Genomic DNA, 18,847 nt, shown 5'->3' with positions numbered 1-18,847 from the left:
GGTAATTAAAGCCTACACACAAGTGTTTCAACAAGAGAGCTGACTGTGCCTTAAACACTCTGGGGACATTTGGCCATGGTACTGTATCTGCACGGCAGAATGGACTCATTACCTTCAACACAATAAAGCAGCCACCAGCACAATAATTTCATGACAATCGTCTATTTGAATTTCCCACATATTGACTTTGGAATTTCTACCAAGAAAAAAATGAATTTAATGATTAAAATGACTTTTGGTTTAATGGAATTCCACAAATATCTACTGATCCCTTCCTATGTGTGAGGAACTATATCTACTTCAAATGTACTTGGAAGGAAATCTCAGTCATACAGCATGTCTGACTTATTTCACTCAGCATAAAAACCTCTAGGTCCATCCGTGTCATATCCACTACCATTTAACAAAATTTCAACTTCCTTCAGATATTCCCTATTGATTTATTGATGCTAGCAGACAAAACTATTTAACTATAAATCATATTAGGGTTCAGTGATTAAGTAACTATCCATCTTAGCTTGTGTAAATTATACTAAAGTTGGATCATATATTCTTGCTTCATGGTAAAGATGCTAATTCTGCTCAAAGAGTAAAAATATTGAACAAGAGTTCCACTCCTCTCAAGGGTACGTGAAATACAATATTAATGTAAAGTCAAAGGTATTTTACATGAAAGATTAAGAAAAAAATGTATTCAAATAATCCTTAAGAGAGTTTCCCAAAGCTGTTTTTAGCATTTTTTCTTTTTGATTTGTCAGCGAAACTTAGTTGTTAAGATAAGCTATTTCATCCACAATAGCTAAGGTTTAAATCAATATTATTCAAGAGGTGTGCTTGCTTTGGCAGCACATATACTAAAATGTTATTCAAGAGGATGCATAGCATAAAGATTAAAACCCAATAGTCTGGAGCTAGACTATTTGGATCCATTTCCTGGCTCTGCCATTTACTACCTATGTGACCTTGGACAAGTCACTTAACATCTCTCCGTCTGTGAAGATGGAGGTAAAAATAAAAATAACTCATGGTTATTGACTGAGTTAATACATATGAAGTGCTTAGAACTATGCCAAACTCATAATACTAATTATATAAGCATTTGCTACTATTATGAAGAAAATTTCTCAATAAAAAAACTCTTCAAGATGTAAATGTGTTGTATCTATTAGATTAAACATAAAAAGAAAGCTATTTAATTACTAATAACATTTCTAAATATGTATTTAATTATAGCTCAGAATCAATAATTCCAAAATATTTCAAAACGAGAGTTCACCAAATGCTGAAGATGCCTTTGCATCTTTTTTTAAGCATTTTTAAAAATTTTATTATTAGTTTCAAGCATATAGTATATTGATTAGACATTTGTATAGTTCATGAAATGATTCCCTGATCACTCCATCTGGCTCTCCACCTAGCCATTACATTACTGCTGACTGCATTCCCTATGCCGTGCTCCCCATCCCCGTGACCATCTCTCAACTACTAATTTGTACTTCTTTAACCCTTCACCCCTTTCTTCCAGCCCCGCAACCCCTCTCCCCTCTGGCAGTCACCAAATTGTCCTCCGTATTTGTGTCTATTTTTGATTAGCTCGTTCTTTCTTGTTCTTTAGGTTCCACATATAAGTGAAGTCATATAGTATTTGTCTTTCTATGTCTGACTTATTTCACTCAGCATAATAACCTCTAGGTCCATCCATGTCATTACAAATGGTAGAATTTCATTGTTTCATGGCTGAGTAATATTCCATTGCATATTCTTTATTTGCATCTTGCATGTCAGCCTCTAGAGGGCACACAGACTTCATTACCCATCCCCTTCCCCATCCCTACTCCCTCTTCTAAAAATTAGTCATGATATGTAATTAAGAAACTGCAAGTTCAAGGACATCAATGGGCTATGTTTTATGGAGGTGAAGCTTTCAAAGAAGATAAAGGCAGAGTGCACATTGCATGGTCTCCTCTCTACTTCCTCAATCCAACAACTGATCTGCCCTGGAGGGGAGCAGAGCAGGGTAATTTGCACTTACTCTTCAGTCACAGCTGTGCTTTTCCTGAGTCAAATCCTAACCCAGCCTGAGCCAAGTGGAGGAGAAACACTCTCCCCCTGCTGACTCCTTACTTTCTGGCCCTAGGAGGTATGCTCTTGAGCAGCCCACCTTCATCTTCAGCTGTCAGATCTGGAATGTGCAGTATGGACTTTAAGCTCACAGGCAATTTGGCCTGCTTTGGTTTGAGCCTCAGGGAAAAGCACCAACAAAGCGATCAGGTGCAGCTCTCTAGAGTTCTGCTTTGTAATCTTGGTCCTGGCTAACAGTAAAGTGTTCTTTTCTCTCTTTTTGCCTTCCTTGTGCATTTATCTCCCTTAGCACCTCACAGGGAAGGTGTTCTGAATACAATCTCATAACATTTCTAACCATTACTTTTTTTCATACAATAATATGAGTTTGCCTACTTTACACGTTGCTTGTGCTTAGTCTACTATAGAATTAACATCTTTTAAGGGTCCTTGAGCAGGTCAACCTGAAAGAATTAACAAAGGACATATTATCTTTCAATTTAAAAAAAAAATAAGCTTTTGAATACAAATTTGTATAGTTAAGGAAAAAAAGTGTATTTGCCTGTAATAGCCACACACTTCCATAAGTTTATAAATACAAATTATGAAATCTTTGGAAGCTAAGGATACTTACTAAAATAGTTTAGTTGTTATGTTGTTTTGTTTTGCTTTAGAGGGATTGTATTGGTCTCAAAATTAACTTGCCTTTCTTCTTCCTGGAGTGATAATGATCACATAAATAATGTACATCACCATGCACAATCCTACTTTTCTCAAAGTAATGCTAGATTAATTATTAGTGAAGTGACTTAAAATGATACTGTTGAAAATAAACTAGATTATATCTCTCTTAAACATGTACACATAAAATGTTACCAATAAAACTACCAATGAAATCCAATTTTAAATCCAAGGTAATATTCTAATACTTTTTCATACCATGATTTTGCTATCAAATGTTAGTTGAAATACACAATATATTGGCCAAGACTTAAAACAAGACAGAATGTTGTTGTTATAGAAGTTGACCATTTGGTCCTAATTGTTATTATTCCTTTAGTATGCTCATTAATTACAATAAATCCTGTCTATTGTAGCCTATTATAGGAACTCAGATACAGAGATGAACTGGGATACAGAGAAAAATAATATAAATAAGAGATAAATAAAACTACAAATAAACCTTTTTTTACATTATTAAAACACATCAAAATATGAGATTTTGTAGAACTGAAAGGTTTTACCATAACAAAGTTTACCTTAGATTTAGGTATTACCATAGATTTAGATTGTAAGTGTAATGAAATTTTCCCCTCGCCCCACCTAATAACCAATGGTTCATTTACAGTACTGGTATCTCAATGGGAAACTCAAAAAGTAACTTTACTCCTGCCTCTTACTTCTGTTTAGTCATTTTAAGCTAGATTTTTTTTTCATGTACCATCTTATACATGTCTCAGTTTGGACATTGCTCCTAAAAATGGAATTATGTTTAATGTTTACAGTTATTAAAGCCAAACAGAAGTCACTGTGGAAGCAAGGGAGACCGCTGCAATTCTTTCTTTGAGTTACTCCAGACCTACAGCTTGACCAGTTGCTCAAGCATTACCTGGAAGCAGTCATGGATTATTTGCTCAGTAGCACCGAAGGTAAAGTAGACTGTCTTCTGATGTCTTTTCATAACACCCTACTGAGCCTGAGGTGTTATTCAGCATTTGTGTTCAACTGGCATTTTACTGTACAAAAGTTCATTAGCTGTTTTCTCTATGGTAGAAAGGAAACGACTAGAAAAACAACTACTCGGTCTTAATTGCGATGTACATTTGTTTAACTCTTCGATAGCTATGAAATTAACTTATACTTTTTGAATCTTAATATATTTTCCAAGAAGGAAAACAAATAGTGTAAATTCTGATAGTAGTAGCAAACACTAATCAACAGGCACTTCTAAAATCTTTCATTAAAATAAGACAAGCCTCTTTAAATTTTATTCCTAATTCACTGGCGAGGGGCTATAAGAAATTACACACAATGAGAAGTGACCATTTCTAAGGTGAAATGTAATCATGTTTCTATGGCAATTTGAGAGAAAGTAAACACTCTAACCAAAGTTACTGAAATAATAAAACATATCCACCCAAGAAGTTCAATGCTAATTATACAGCTGAATCATATCTCAGGAGGCGCGCCCCCAGCTGAAGCCACCAGGGCATGCTCATGGTACCCCTCATAGTAAAGGCTGGCCAACTCCATTGAGCAACCAGGTTGTTTTCCCACAATTCACTGATAAGTTGTTTATTTAGAACTTTTAACACATATTTCTACCAGCAAAAAAAAAGTCTATATGTGCTGATTAATTCCCAGGCCAATCTAGAGAAGCCTATTTAACTTATAGTGTGTCTAAAACTGTTAAGTTATTTTTCAATCACACTTAACTTCCCTTCAAAACTGTCTCTATTTAAAAAAAAATGCTTTCAGTGCTCGCTTCGGCAGCACATATACTAAAAAAATGCTTTCAGAGCACCAGCTTAAGATCTCCTATTTCATCATTCCCCTAGAATAATACATATTCCCATGCTCCAAGTATTTGTTCCCTGTATATTAGTCTAAAATAGAATACAACCCTTCACAAACGACTGTCTGCAGGGACATGGGAGAAGTGGGCCTGGTGTAAAATAATAGGTATGAACGCCATATACTGATAATAACTAGAATACCTGTCAAATTGCTTTGCCTTTTAAAATATAGTACAGGCCTAACAAAATGACCAGAGATGAGAAAGTTTACAATCCTTTCTACAGTCATCCGTCTCCAAGTGTTCTGATTTGGGGCGGTGGCGGGGGAGGGGGGTCGGGGCAGGTGCAGGGCAGAGAAAGGATCATTTACCTCACAAGCCTTGGAGCCCAAGATTCAGACTCTTCTGCCACTCTTTCACATCTTGTTTCTAACCTAGAAAGTGCTTATGCATTGTGGACTTTCTGCATCAGAGAATCAGCATAAGAGCTCAAGTTCGGAGTTAAGCAGACACACAAGCAGACACAGGCATGAATCCTGACTCCACGTTGTATCAATAGCTCTCTGTGCCTCCCTTCTCTTCTTCAGAGGGTTTGCTGTGAGGATTAAGTGATACAATGTATTCAAGCTCCTGGTTTAGTACTTCACTCATAGTAGGCAGCACTTAGTAAATATGAATAAAATTCCCCTTTCCCCTCTGAGCAGAGCCATAATTTTGAAATGGGTCAACAGGTACCCAAGTCGCATCTTTGAGGCTACAGCTCAGCAACCTACTATACCAGCCTCACAACGAACATGACAAAATGAGACTGGCTATGATATAAAATAATGAGACATGAACAACGCCAAAGCCATTAGTTTTAGCTACTATAGCACAGGTCTCATTACCTCATTCCCAAGTTCTGAATCTTCATCCTACACACCTATGTCCATGAAATCCAAGGGGTAATTTCTCCTAGAGAATTCATACTTAAGCAGAATCAAAAGGAACTGAAAAGCTTCTGCACAATGAAGGAAACCTTCAACAAAACAAAAGGCAACCTACTGAATAGGAGAATATATTTATAAATGATGTTTATAAATAAGAGATTGATATCCAAAATACATAAGAAACTCATACAACTCAACAATAAAAAAATAAATAAACAATCCCATCAAAATATAGGCAGAGGACATGAAAAGATATTTCTTCACAGAAGACATACAGCCGGCGAACAGACATAAGAAAAGATGCTCAATATCACTAATCATCAGGGAAATGCAAATTAAAACTACAATATGATACCACTTCACACCAGTCAGAATGGCTATCATCAAAAAGTCAACAAGTAACATGTGTTAGAGAGGATGTGGAGAAAAGGGAACCCTTGTACACTGCTGGTGGGGCTGAAACTGTTGTAGCCACTATGGAACATAGTATGTAGATTCTTCAAAAAACTAAAAATGGATATACCACATGGCCCAGCAATCCCACTTCAGGAATTTATCCGAGGAAAACAAAAACACTAATTCAAAAAGATATATGCACCCCTATGCTTCCTGCAGTGTTATTTTACAATAGCTAAAATATTGAAGCAACCTAGGCATCTATCAATAAATAAATGGATAAAGAAGATGCAGGGTGTGTGTGTGTGTGTGTGTGTGATGGAATATTACATAGCATTAAAAAAGAATGAAATCTTGCCATTTGCGAACATAGATGAATCTAGAGGATATTATGCTAAGTGAAGTAAGTCAGGCAGAGAAAAACAAATACTGTATGATTTCACTTATATGTGGAATCTAAAAAAACAAAACTAAACAAACAAACAAAACAAAAACAGACTCATAGAAACAGAGACAAAAGGGATGGTTACCAGAAAGGAGGGGGATGGGTGAAAAGGAGAAGAGGAATATAGTCAATAAGATTGTGATAAATTTACACAGTGACAGATAATTACTAGAATTAGTGGGATGATTACATTATAAGATATAAAAATATCAAATTACTATATTATATACTTGAAACTAATATAACCAGTATAAGATTGTATACCAACTAAACTTATATAAAAAAAAGAAATGAAAAAAGTGAAATTCTTCAATATGTGACATATAATAGAAGAAAAATCAACCGTTGTTTTAAAAACATATGTGTAGCTCAGTTCCCACCATCTAGTATAGCGAGTAAACTACATTACTTTCTATTTACAGAACATCACAGAGTTTATAGGACAGTAAACTCCAATCCAAGATATTAAATATTTTAATTATATTAGTTTGATATCAAATACCAGATACACAAATGGTCTAATTTCTTAAGTAGAAATATATTGAAATGCAAAATAGTACATAATTGTTAGATATTATCAATTTTGCGTGTAACTAACTTGTCGTTTTAAACCACAGGTCATCAAAAAGCAATTAAGCTGGAGTCTGTCGCAATACTGTGGTATACAATGAGGTACTTACCAAAAACCATGCAACATTTATCAATGTCAATGCTGTCAAAAAATAATCACACAGGAAAACACAGGGGAAAATGGACAAATTAAAGAAGACCTAGTTTAATTCTCATGTTAATTTTTTTTTTAATTCAGGACTGGGTATATAAGGGAAGAAACACAATTATGGTAGAAAGAAGACTTTCTGAATGATAAAGATAAAGATAATAAAGATAAACATGGACTTTGTTTTCATCAGCTAAGAAGGAAATTTTCTCAACTAAACATGTTTTTATAAATTAGAGCAAATTTACTAAAAACATTCCTGTTTTCAAATTTACTAAAAACAATCTGTTTTCGGACATGATAGAGAAATGCACTATTCTGATTCATCTAATTTTAAAGTTAATAGAGAATTAGCATCAAATAACTAGAATAGAATCAATATCTGAAATTGAGCTGAAAAGAATTTAATATTTGATGATTCACAATCTTTCAGTAGTTCAGAGATTATCATGAATATCAATTATTACTGTACTAAGGCTATTCAGAACAACATTTAATAATTTGATTATATAGTGCACGAAAGTCCTTTTTTGTGTATGTTTCAATGCCAAATAAAAGAACCCTTGGCAAAACCGTGAAGAATCATTTTCTCTTGATATAGAATATGTGCTATGTATTTCTTATATGATCTAGATCTTTTTAAGAAACTCTTCATTTTTATTACACTAAAGTAAACAAACCATGGGGCAGCAGCTTCAAGATGTCAACAGAAAAGTCTTTGATATCAGAAAGTGAGGGGAACAGAGCCCATCATCACCTGACTCTTTCCTCACTGGAAGGGAATGAAAGCCCCTGGAAACAGACCCCAAGGTACCACCATCACCTATGACCCACCAGGTTATACTTGAAGATTAACTGACAAATCACAATGATTAAACAATCTTCTTGGCATCAAAGATGTTTAGAGCAAATATAAAAATATAAGGCCTGTAAAATTCTAACCAAATATTATTATATGAATAAAAAGCTTCAATGGTTCACCACAGACAAGTAGAGATACATGTGCTTATATATGCATGGAATATTTCTGGAAAGAAAGTGTTAACAGCTATGGAGGTGGACTATGTAAGTGGGAGTGTGGAGTGGCTGGGAATTTTCCCTTCATACTCCTTTGCAACACTTGATTTTTTTATCATATATATATTACTTTTTTGATAAAACCTAATTTCAAGTAGTAATAATTCACTTTATTTTTTAGTATCTTTAATTTTAAAGGCCATTTATTTAGTAAATGTTTATTTTACTATTAAAAAGGGAAAGATCAAGTTGATACTCTGTTGCCTCCCTCTTTTTTTGTCCAGAAAAGAAACTTCAAAATAAAAGAGGCACCATTATTGATCAAGACCTTTCTGAGAATATAAACCAAGACATGGTACAATTTAAAAATTGCAAATTTAGTTGTAAGAATTTGTATATTCCTTACACCTCATTACTTTTATTTTTTATAAAACTATAGAACCCACTACTTTTTATGATGGTATATTTTAAACTATCTTGCAGTGCTTTTTTTCACACATACGGGACCTTATTTAGTATCAATATCTTAGAATCCAAACTGTATATTTCCTCAAATACTATATGATCTCAATTATATGTGGACTCTAAAAAAAAAAAAAAGAACAGATTGGTAGTTGCTAGTGGGGAGGAGAAGGTGGGCAAAATGGGTGAAGAGAGTCAAAAGGTACAAACTTCCAGTCATAAACTAATAGGGATCTAATGTAGAGCATGGTGACTATAATTATTAATATTGTACTGCATATTTGAAAGTTGCCAAGACAGTAAATCTTAAAAGTTCTCATCACACACACAAAAAATTTGTAACTAAGAATCAGGTGACAGATATTAACCAGACTTATTGTGGTAATCATTTCACAATATATACAAATATTGAATAACACTATACACCTGAAACTAATATAATGTTGTATGTCAATTATACCTCAATGAAAAAAATATAAAATAAGAACAAAACGTATGTTTCTTAACTGTGATTTCTTTTCTATGCTTTCTGATCTGTGGGTTAAAAGGAAAAAAGTGATCATTTCCTTTTTATTCGAATTCACACCCAGAATAGAATAATCCTTTTCACATAATCGAAAAGTCACAAAATAAACAGAAACTACTACAAGTCATCTGCAACTACCACCCACTCTTCTTTTATTATAGAAATCTCCCCGTTGGCTTTAAACTTCCATGTGCCAGTGTTGGGGGAAAGCCTAAACCATACTTGGAGCTAGGTGGATGTACTGTGGGTGCAATCTACCCACACTGGCCCTGGGAGGTCCAGTTTAGAGCTTTAGAACGAAACAAGTATTATATGGTGGTTACACAAGTTTAAACGCGAACAAGCGTTTTGAATATAAGCACACCATGTCAGATGAATAATAAGTAGTTCCAAGTCTATCTTTCACTATCACCTTTGGCTGTGTGTGTGTGTGTGTGTGTGTGTGTGTGTGTAGTTTCATACTGAATGCTCTACCAAAATCTATTTTAATATTACATGCACATGATTACTCCCAAATATTTATGCTAAGAGGCCCTTTTCCAAAGCCTATGGGAGAATACTGAGTTCCAGGAGACCTTACCTCGATGCCATGCATCTAAGAGATGAAATCTCAAACAGGAAATAAGCCCCAGATGGAAGGAAGACAGAAAGAGGTAAGGGATGGGCAAGGTTTACAAAAATCTTGCCAAATAGATAAAGAGAAACACTGTCTGGTAGTTGGGGGATTGGGAAGCGGTTTCCCTGGATATGCTGGTAACCGCAAGGACCCAGGATGACGCTTGGGGATTGATTGCGTTCGGGTCGCGCTTTCAGCAGCGCAGAAACTCTGAGCTCCCATATCGCTCTTTACTTTGCTGAAAGGTCCACTGAAAACTCTGCCTGCCTACCCGGAAAGTTCACGCTTCTTGGGAATTCGGGACTGTTTGAGTCTAGAGGTTTGTTTTTTCACTTTAAGGTAAACTGTGCATTTCCTTTACTGCGAAGGAAAAGCTAACCTTTCTCTGGAGAGCAGTGCACTACCATTTCGTGGGTCTGCATTTATATTGAGTCCTCTTCTCCTTCTATCAACGGTTTAGTGAAGCTTTTAGAGAAAATGAGAGAAAGCATCCATCAAAATGCAAAGATGCAGAGTGGAACTTTTCCTCCGCTATCAAGAAAAAAAAAAGTCACTTCTGCTTCTCATAGCCAAGAGCTGAGTCTGGGAACCTCCGGATGAGGAAGGAAGGTTTGGTAATAAAGGAGGTAGGAGAAAACAATGTCGAGCCTGCGATGCCTCTGGACACCGTAAGTCCTGCGGGGATCCCGGACCCACCCACCTCCTACACCCACGCTCTCGGGGTGGCGCGGCCTCGCTTACCTTGATGATGCTGCTGCGCCGGGGGGTCGCCCGCGCCGCCTCCAAAAGGCCAGCGTCGCTGTCTGCAGGGGCCCCTGCAGCGACCGGGAATACGACCCCGCTGCGACGGTCCCTCGACCGGCATCCAGGGGCCGCTGCCACGCTGTCCCCGGAGGCGCCATCCGAGCCCACTCGGGGGTCGTCTTCGCCCCCGACTACGTCGGGCGGCGCGAGACCCTCCCTGCCGGCCGCACCCTCGGCCATGGCGGGGCGCGTTTCAGGCTTTCCGAAGGGAGACTGCACGCCCGGTAGCGGAGTCCAGCCGCTGGGCACCAGTGCGCTCATGCACAGGGAGGCGGCCCCGCCAGACTTTGTTTCACTGCCCGCCGGCGGCGGCGGCGGCAACTTTCTGGATAGGAGGCATCGCTCGGGTAGAGAAGTCCAGGAGGCCGGCAGTTCGCTGGGGGATGGATGGCGGCGGGTGTGGGGAGGAGAGTGAGCGGGAAGCAGAAGGATAGGCGAAAAGGAGAAGGAGGTGTCCGAAATACGATGCAAACGCCCGGGCTGCGCGAAACAAAAGGCACCGGCCGCCTGGCTAGGCGGCCTCCGAGGCCGGGACGCGCACAGCCTGAGGGGCCCGGAGCCGGGAGACCGCGGCGGGCGCACCCGCCACCTGCCCGCGGACAGCCGCGCAGTAGCCCCAGGAAGTACCGCGGCAGCGGCGGCCTCCGCTCCGCTCTGTTGTGACAGAGAGGGAAGACTTGTTTTGACAGCCCGTGGGGATTGGCAGGCGTCTGAGCCTCTTAGGAGCCTCGCCTCTCGGAGTGGGGTCGGCCCGACCAATCCTCACAGCGGAGGGGTGTGCCCGAACGTGAAGAATGGAATGTGTTCTGTGCCTGGGAGCCGGCCCCGCTGGGCTCGTGTACTAGAGGGACCGTACGAGCGCGTGCGCGCGCGAGTGCGCACCAGCCGGCGCTCCGTGTATATTTTAGGAAGTTTAGAGATTCGAAATGAGCCAGAAAATGTAACAAAATTTGGGGATAGAAGTAGGAGGGGGCGGGGGAAGGAAACCTCCGTTTTCCGAAGCTAAGCAATTTGGAGGAAAGGGACTGTTGAGTATTCATGTCAAAATGTTTGCGGTGATGAGAGTGTTCCTTCGCACCATCAGAGGTTAATTTCGGACTCTCACGCCAACGCTTAGAAGTCAAGCCCATGCAGAGAGAAACTAGGGTTTACAGGGACGCTGGAGTTGAATAATTTGCTCAAGGTTTTATGAAAAGATCTTCAGTTCACTCTGCAATGCAAATAATTATAACAAGGAAAGGGAATCAAAAGAGGTGAGGGTAATAGGAAACTGAACCAACTAAATCCTTCTGGATGTTGGGTAAGTACAAGGGAAGTAAGGGATTTAGTCTCCATAACTAAAACATCCCTATTTGATAATGGTTCAAACTCTTCTATAGATAATCCTATATAAACATGTTTTGATCATTTCCAGCAAGCTAGCAACCGAGAGAAGAGATAACCTTTGGATTATGCATTAAGTCACTGAAATTAACCACAGAATTCTCATATAGATACAAATGATGGCTCTGAGGTTTCGCTAGTAGGACAGAAGACTTAATATCTTAATTTAAAGGTTTTTTTTAATATTAGAATGTATATTAAATCTCATAACATTTTAATTATATAGTAATTTAATACTTTGAGATGTTACTTGTTCTTTTGTCTAGCCAAGAAAATGAGAAAATTTTCAGCCTTTTAGACCCCGAATTTGTTATAGAGATGCAAGGAGATTCAGGGATCATCTAGGGCAGCTCTTTTATTTTGCAGATGAGTCGAAGGCCTAGGGAGCCTTAGTTTCTTGTCTACTAGTTAGTGCAGGAGCTGAAATTAGAATCTGCCACCCAACTCTTCCAGTAATCTCTTCACTACTTTATCTGGCTCTTCTGGGGCTGCAACAACTGGATGAAGCCCTTGAGAAGTTTCAAACTTGACATTTATCAACTTTTAGAGAAGCCTGAGAGGCTTGAGTTTACCTTTTCTTTAATTATAAATGCAGCCCAGTCATGAATGTACTGTACAATTAGCAACCTCTGGTTTTAGAGCCAACACTACCCTCTAGTGAAATTCTGAGAACTGCATCCATAACGGCAAATGCTTTTTTCATTTCCTTCTGGTGTAAGACTGTAGGGAAAATTCAAAGTTTCTTTTTCAGCTGATTTGCCTTTTAACACATAGACTAGAGGAAGAAAGAGAAAGGGTGCCCAGACTTAAAACAACCACACGTGTCCTTCATCTCCATTAGTGCAGGGAATTCCCATCTAGCTTGTATAGAAAATATTTTTATTTGCTATTCTCACAAATTATTGTTTTAGGCGATTTTTTACTTTGATACTCAACTATTACTATGGTTTACTTCTGTCTTCTACAGTTGCTTTCGGTGCTTTATTTTTCTTTGTTACTCTAATAAAAATTCCATTCTTGGGTTATCCTCTGAGAAATGTGAAACTGCAGCTATCTCATTCATTATACAATATTATTATCATTTATAGGAATTTTCCATTCTACAGGTCTGTATACCATTCTGATAATAATTTGCTTTTTAAAGTTGTAAAATTAATGTAACTTTACTGACATTTAAGGTCAGTGATCTTAAAAAGAAAAAAGGAGCCAGAAAGTTAGCATATGATGGACAAAATTTTTTTTTGTTTCAGCGAAGTGATGTTCAGTTGGTCTCTTATCTCTTCTCTCCCTTAGCAGCCTTCTCTCTCACCCTCCTGTGAAGGCAAACACACACACACACACACACCCTGAGTGTGTATTCATAAAGGCTGTTGTCTAATTCATTCTGCTTTGAGAAAATAGTTGGACCTGGTCTAGCAAGTTTTTCATACTGCTGCATTATAGCAAAAGCCCAGACGGCTTCTCCTGATACTCATGTCTGCAGTTTAAAAAAAGAAACAGAAAAAAACAAAACTTCCTACCTGGGGACAGATTCCACTCTGTGGCCCCACTCCCCAAATTCAGAGAAAGGGTCAGTCAGATTTGGTTAAGTCAGCAACTATGGGCACATGCCTACCCCTCCATTAACGACACTCCTTTCCAAATTACTGTGACCCACAATTCCTGCCTTCCCCCACCTCCAATTTGCCAATCAAATGATTGCAGCATGTTACTTGGAGGGTGGGTGTGGAGGGGGGGATGGGGGAGCAGGGAGAAGGATGTGAATAAGAGTAATGAATTGTCAGTTTCATATCACCACCCCAGAGAGGTCTTCTCTGACCACAAATCTCAAGTTGCCCTTTCAACCCCACACACATACCATGTTATTTATATTATCCTGTTTTGTTTTCTCATAGGATTTTATCACTGTGAATAAACTGTCCTGTCCGCGGAATTGTTTACTTATATATTCTGTCATACTGACCTCCTATCTCTGCTCCCCTGAAATGAAGAATGCAATCTCCATGTGCATAAGGACCCTATTTCTTAATTGCTGTATCTTCAGCTCTCAGAACTATGGCTGGCACAGAGTAAGGTGCTCAATAAATATTTGCGGACAGAATCTTCACGTTTGTAGTCTTCTGACTGAATAAAACAACCACTTCTAATAAAGAAAAATGGCTCTATTACTGCTCACACAATAGGACTTCTCATCTACAAAGGATCCTAGAATTCCATGCTAAGACAGAAATCAGAACAGACCCAAATAAAGCAATTGCAAAATTAGAAGGATGATTATAAATTGGAGTAATTTTAAATCTAGACTAAAAGACAACTGATAGAAACCTGGCCAGATCTAGCAAACCTTAAAATACCTAGCCCAGAATCAAAGACCAGCTGTGTCAATGTAGTCCTTCTAACCCAGGAAAGTCATTCCAGAACCCTAGACCTAAGAAAAATCCAGTGAGAACATTAAGACTTTCCATACACGACCAGGAAATCACAGGTGGGGAAAAGAACTGTTGTTCTGATAACCAGATAATCCTCTATGAAGTATTCTGATATCCACTTTACGAATAAGGAAAGTATCAAAAGAGTCAATTAGTTTGCTAAAAACTCAGAGCCAACAGGAAGTGACAGAACCAGGATTTGAGTCCCCCCCAGTCAGTGACTTCAAAGCTTTCACTCTTCCTGCTCCATGAGGCTTTCATTGGGTGCAAGTCCAGTGACGGTCCTGGAAACTTCAACTATTCTGAAGAACCACTCCTTCAGAACTGGAACTATTCACATTAGGTACAATGATCTCTTCTCTTAATATATCATCATGATAAGAGTATGAGGTTGATTTATCAGGTGTAAGGAAACACATTTATCCTCTCATCCACATAGGCTAAAAAAGAATATTTTGATATTAAGAGCCAGTTCTCCTGACAAGTTCAAAGATGCATTGAACATGAGTACAGCATTTTCAACAAGTTCAAAGATGCATTGAACATGAGTACAGCATTTTCAACTGAGTCACATATATCTTTATATTTCATCACTCCCCAATTCACATTGTAATATTTCAATTTGTACTTCAAGAAAAAAAGAATTTGCGAGGTAATTTGTAGTATAAATACTAGAGTAAATACACACAAAGTCAATAAAAGATTAGAAAAACTTAAATACACCCTCATAAAATTCAAGTTTTTTCTTGAAAGGTATTCCTTTGTCCCTTATTGTTAGCCTTTAAGTAGGAAATTTCAGTAGCTAAACATAAAAATCAATGAATTTTACTTCAAAGTTCAGGTAAACTCCACTTCATGATAACAATAACAGTCCTATAAAAATAAGTTACAAATGGTTTAAATCTAGACTCCCCAGGTTAATAAATCTTCAAAACACTAAAAGGCGATAAATATGGGAAATCTCTAATCACAGCCAATATCCTTCAGTGTCTGCTGGCTGCTACTTCTTTCAGGTGTGGGAAACCTCTGCTACCTACAAGAGAGCAGAATGCCCAGGTCCATTAGCACTGCCCCCTTGGCAACTACCTGTCTAGACCCTGAGGCTAAGATACACTATCAGGAGCCCCAGGCCAGTCCTGTGAGAACAATCTGTATGTGCAGGGCAAATGTCTTTGAAAGGACGCAGCCCAAGTTGATTTATCTGCTACGTATTAACTTACTTTGACATAGATCCTAGAGTTGGAGCTCGTGTCAAGATTATGTTCCTCGCAGATGCAGAAGCAGAAGCAGAAGCAGAAGCCACAGCGGTGTTCATGAAAAGTACCACTGGAATGGCACCAATGAGGCCCCCATGAAAACTTGTTTCTCTTCCTTCTCTATTTTATTTGACAACTTGGATCTCTTCCAGGTGTTAAGTTATAATAGAAACTTCAAATTAAATTCTCGCTGCCTGATACTTGTGATGCAGGAGTGAATATGTGGTAGGTTCTTCCTTCTCTATCCCACCCCAGGTTCATACCCTAAGTCTAATTCATCTGCATGAGGTGGGGGGTTCTTCAAACTTATGCCAATACAGAAATTTATTAATGCTTTTCAGCATCATAGGACCCACTGGAAGAAAATATAGTCATATTTCTTTCTCTAATGCACTCCTTTCCTTAGGTCAGAATGCATTACTCTTATACCTATTTTGTTAACCTTATTGATATGCCTTTGTTGCATTCTACTTTAGCTCCTTTGGGAGGAAGACGCAGAGTACCATACTTAAATAAATACAAAATCATAATGCACATTCTAGATTAAAATATAAGACGAAGGTAAAATATGGTCACTTTCGTAATCCTGTTTTAATTCCCAGTAAGTTTTCAGGTATATATAGCCCTTTTGTTAAGCACAATATGTTTATCTGCTTTTCAAAATGAGGAGCTAAAAAAAGTGAGTCTTTTCTTAAAAAAAAAAAAAAATCCATTTGCGGCCAAATGTCTAGTGAAAACTAGATTGCTAGCATTTGCTCTGTCATTAACCTCTGTGAGAATTCCACAGTTCCCACCCTCAGTAACTCATATAGGTCACCATGGATACAGCCGCATCTACTCTTAACCCACAGTGGAAGAGCAATAGCTGTTGAACTGCACTTGGGACTTCTGCCATTCTGTTCTATATAAAATGTATTGATGAAAGTGTTCAGATAATGTCACGATTGTTTTTGAAAGATTAGGAAAATAAAGCATGTTGCAGGAATCATCTGTAATATTACACAGCAGCAAATTTAACTGTGAAGTGGGATGATAAGCAACAAACATGGTACAATACTACATATAGTATAATAAGAGATTTTAGAGCTTTCTTTAAATTTTCCCCTCACCAAAATGGGGTTTTAATAACTAAACTGAGAGCTGCAGATATAATTGAGTTGGAATATTATGAGCAAATACTTAAATTCTAGGCAAAAAAGTATCAAACACTATTATTTTTTAGATTATCATTTCCAAAGAAAGGAATTTTTTTTCTGATGATGTTATACTTCTCATCAACATACTGCTATAAATTCTAAATCAGAAAAATAAAATGTGTGGGTAAAATAGAATCTTACCCCTTCTATTTATCTTGATTTTTCTCAGCTTCAAAATATGAATTAAAAGTTTAGTTTGTTTGTTTTCTGAAAATGTAAAGGATGGTCTGTGATCTGTGACTGAAACTAAATTAAAATCAAAGGAGTATCCCTTACCTGTACACCCAGTGGATGAGAAAAATAGCATTTATTTAATTATAAAAAAAATATATGTTCTCTTATTTATCTAATTCTCCTCACTCACCAAGCATTAATAACATTCGCTAATATGATCACATGGAAATACTTCATTAACACTCTTTATCCTGAAGCAAATCTTCATACTCAGGGAGACGTTTACTGATCCTTGCCATGGGAGGGTCATTCGTCCTCATCCCTTTGACAGCAAGTTCAGCCATGTGGCTTGCACTGGCCAGTGAAAGATGAGTGGAAAAGACTCTTCTGAACAGTTTTTTAAGAACTAGCAGATGCTTAACCATGATCTCATTTTCCTCTGCCACAAGATTTCTCAGTCACCAGATAGAAGCCAGATCCTGAGTAAAAACAGCATGGAGCAGAGCTTAAAACCATCTACAGTGGACATGTGACATGAGCAATAAAGCAATCTTTGTGGTAAGCCCCTCAGATTTGAGGTAATTTGTTACTGTAGTATAACCTAGCCTATCCTTACTGATACAGGTACAGAAGTTTACTGAAAGTATTATACTTTTCTCAACCATGCAATCGGTTCATGTGGCCAGATACTGTTTGATTTATATAGCAAATAAATATTCCTGGCATCTACTAAACCAGTAAAAACTAAAAATTTTTGTATGTCCAAGAAAATTGTGTATGTTAGTTGCATTTCTATGATTTATTTTTCTCCTTTCTTTTCTGCAAGCCGTGTAAGTCCCTGATTCTGCCTTTCTTATTAGGTTTAGAAATGATAGCATAAATATAATTATATGCATGCTTTTTGGGTACAATTTTTCTTATCTTCTTTTACATTTATCTTGCACATTTCTCTCCTCTACCCAGATCAACTCTCCCAGGCCTTGCAAAGTAACTCAAGTTAAACACCTAGTATACACCTTTCAGCTTTGGTCTACATTTATAGATAGATAGATAGATAGATAGATAGATAGATAGATAGACAGATAGATAGATAGATAAATTTTTACCATTGCTTGATTTACCAAAAAAAAAAAAAAAAATGTGTGGGAGTGGGAACATTTTCATACATAATCTTTTCTCACTCAATATTACTTGGTAAAAATTCTGCCATCTCATCTACAGTATCTACTAATTCATTCTTTTAAGTAAGTGCATAATATTCCATGGTATAGATATAACATAATTATTCGGGTATTGCCCTATTTGGGAAATTCAGTTTATTTCTGTAGTTTTTCACCACTGCAAACATTGTCGTAATAATCATTTTTGTACCTGTCTTTATGAACCAGTTGTTTAATTTCCATTAGATATGTTTCCAGGAGTAGAATTTTGTGGTCTAAGGGTATACGTATTTTTTATTTTAATAGATAATGCTAGATTGATTTCCCAAAGAATCACAACACTTCATCTTTCACCTTAACAGGTTCTATAGCTCTCATTAATTTCTGTCTCTCTTATATGTATAAAATTATATTCATTGTTATTTTAATTTCCACTTTCCAGATTACTAAGTATTGTTTCAAATGTTTCTTAGCATTTGGACTTTGTCTTCAATAAATTGTCTATATATGTGTTTCGCCTAAGTTTCCATTGGACTGAATGCCTTTTTCTTCTCAGTTTGTAAGGATTCTGAGGTAAACACGAAGATGCCACATTCAGATCCTACTTCGATAAAGGGCTCACTATCCAGCTGTGAGGCATACGGTTCACTGAAGCCTTCAGCTATTTGATTATTCAGAGCCTACCTCAACTTTTGAACCAAGGTCATGTTCTTTTTGAAGCAGCTAATGTAGAGAGAACTAAGTGTTAAATCAAGTTGTA

The 18,847-nt window shown here is 37.5% G+C and overlaps 1 protein-coding gene across 2 annotated transcripts in view; it reads right to left on the bottom strand.

The window, feature by feature from the left end:
* The window catches only part of PLCL1 (phospholipase C like 1 (inactive)), a 284,787-nt gene extending 273,620 nt beyond the window's left edge, over window positions 1-11,167 (bottom strand). The window contains exon 1 of one of the 2 annotated variants that reach the window (XM_039844344.1): window positions 10,427-11,167. In XM_039844344.1, coding sequence (XP_039700278.1) covers window positions 10,427-10,750 — 324 coding nt within the window. In that variant the 5' untranslated portion in view covers window positions 10,751-11,167. The remainder of the gene's footprint in view (window positions 1-10,426) is intronic. The other variant, XM_039844345.1, reaches the window with a different exon arrangement.
* Between the last annotated feature and the right edge of the window lie 7,680 nt (window positions 11,168-18,847).

This window comes from Pteropus medius, unplaced genomic scaffold, assembly GCF_902729225.1.
Source record: "Pteropus medius unplaced genomic scaffold, Ma_sr-lr_union100, whole genome shotgun sequence".
Lineage (NCBI taxonomy): Eukaryota > Metazoa > Chordata > Mammalia > Chiroptera > Pteropodidae > Pteropus > Pteropus medius.
The sequence above is the reverse complement of the archived record's forward strand: the minus strand, read 5'-3'. Positions and strand labels throughout refer to the sequence as shown.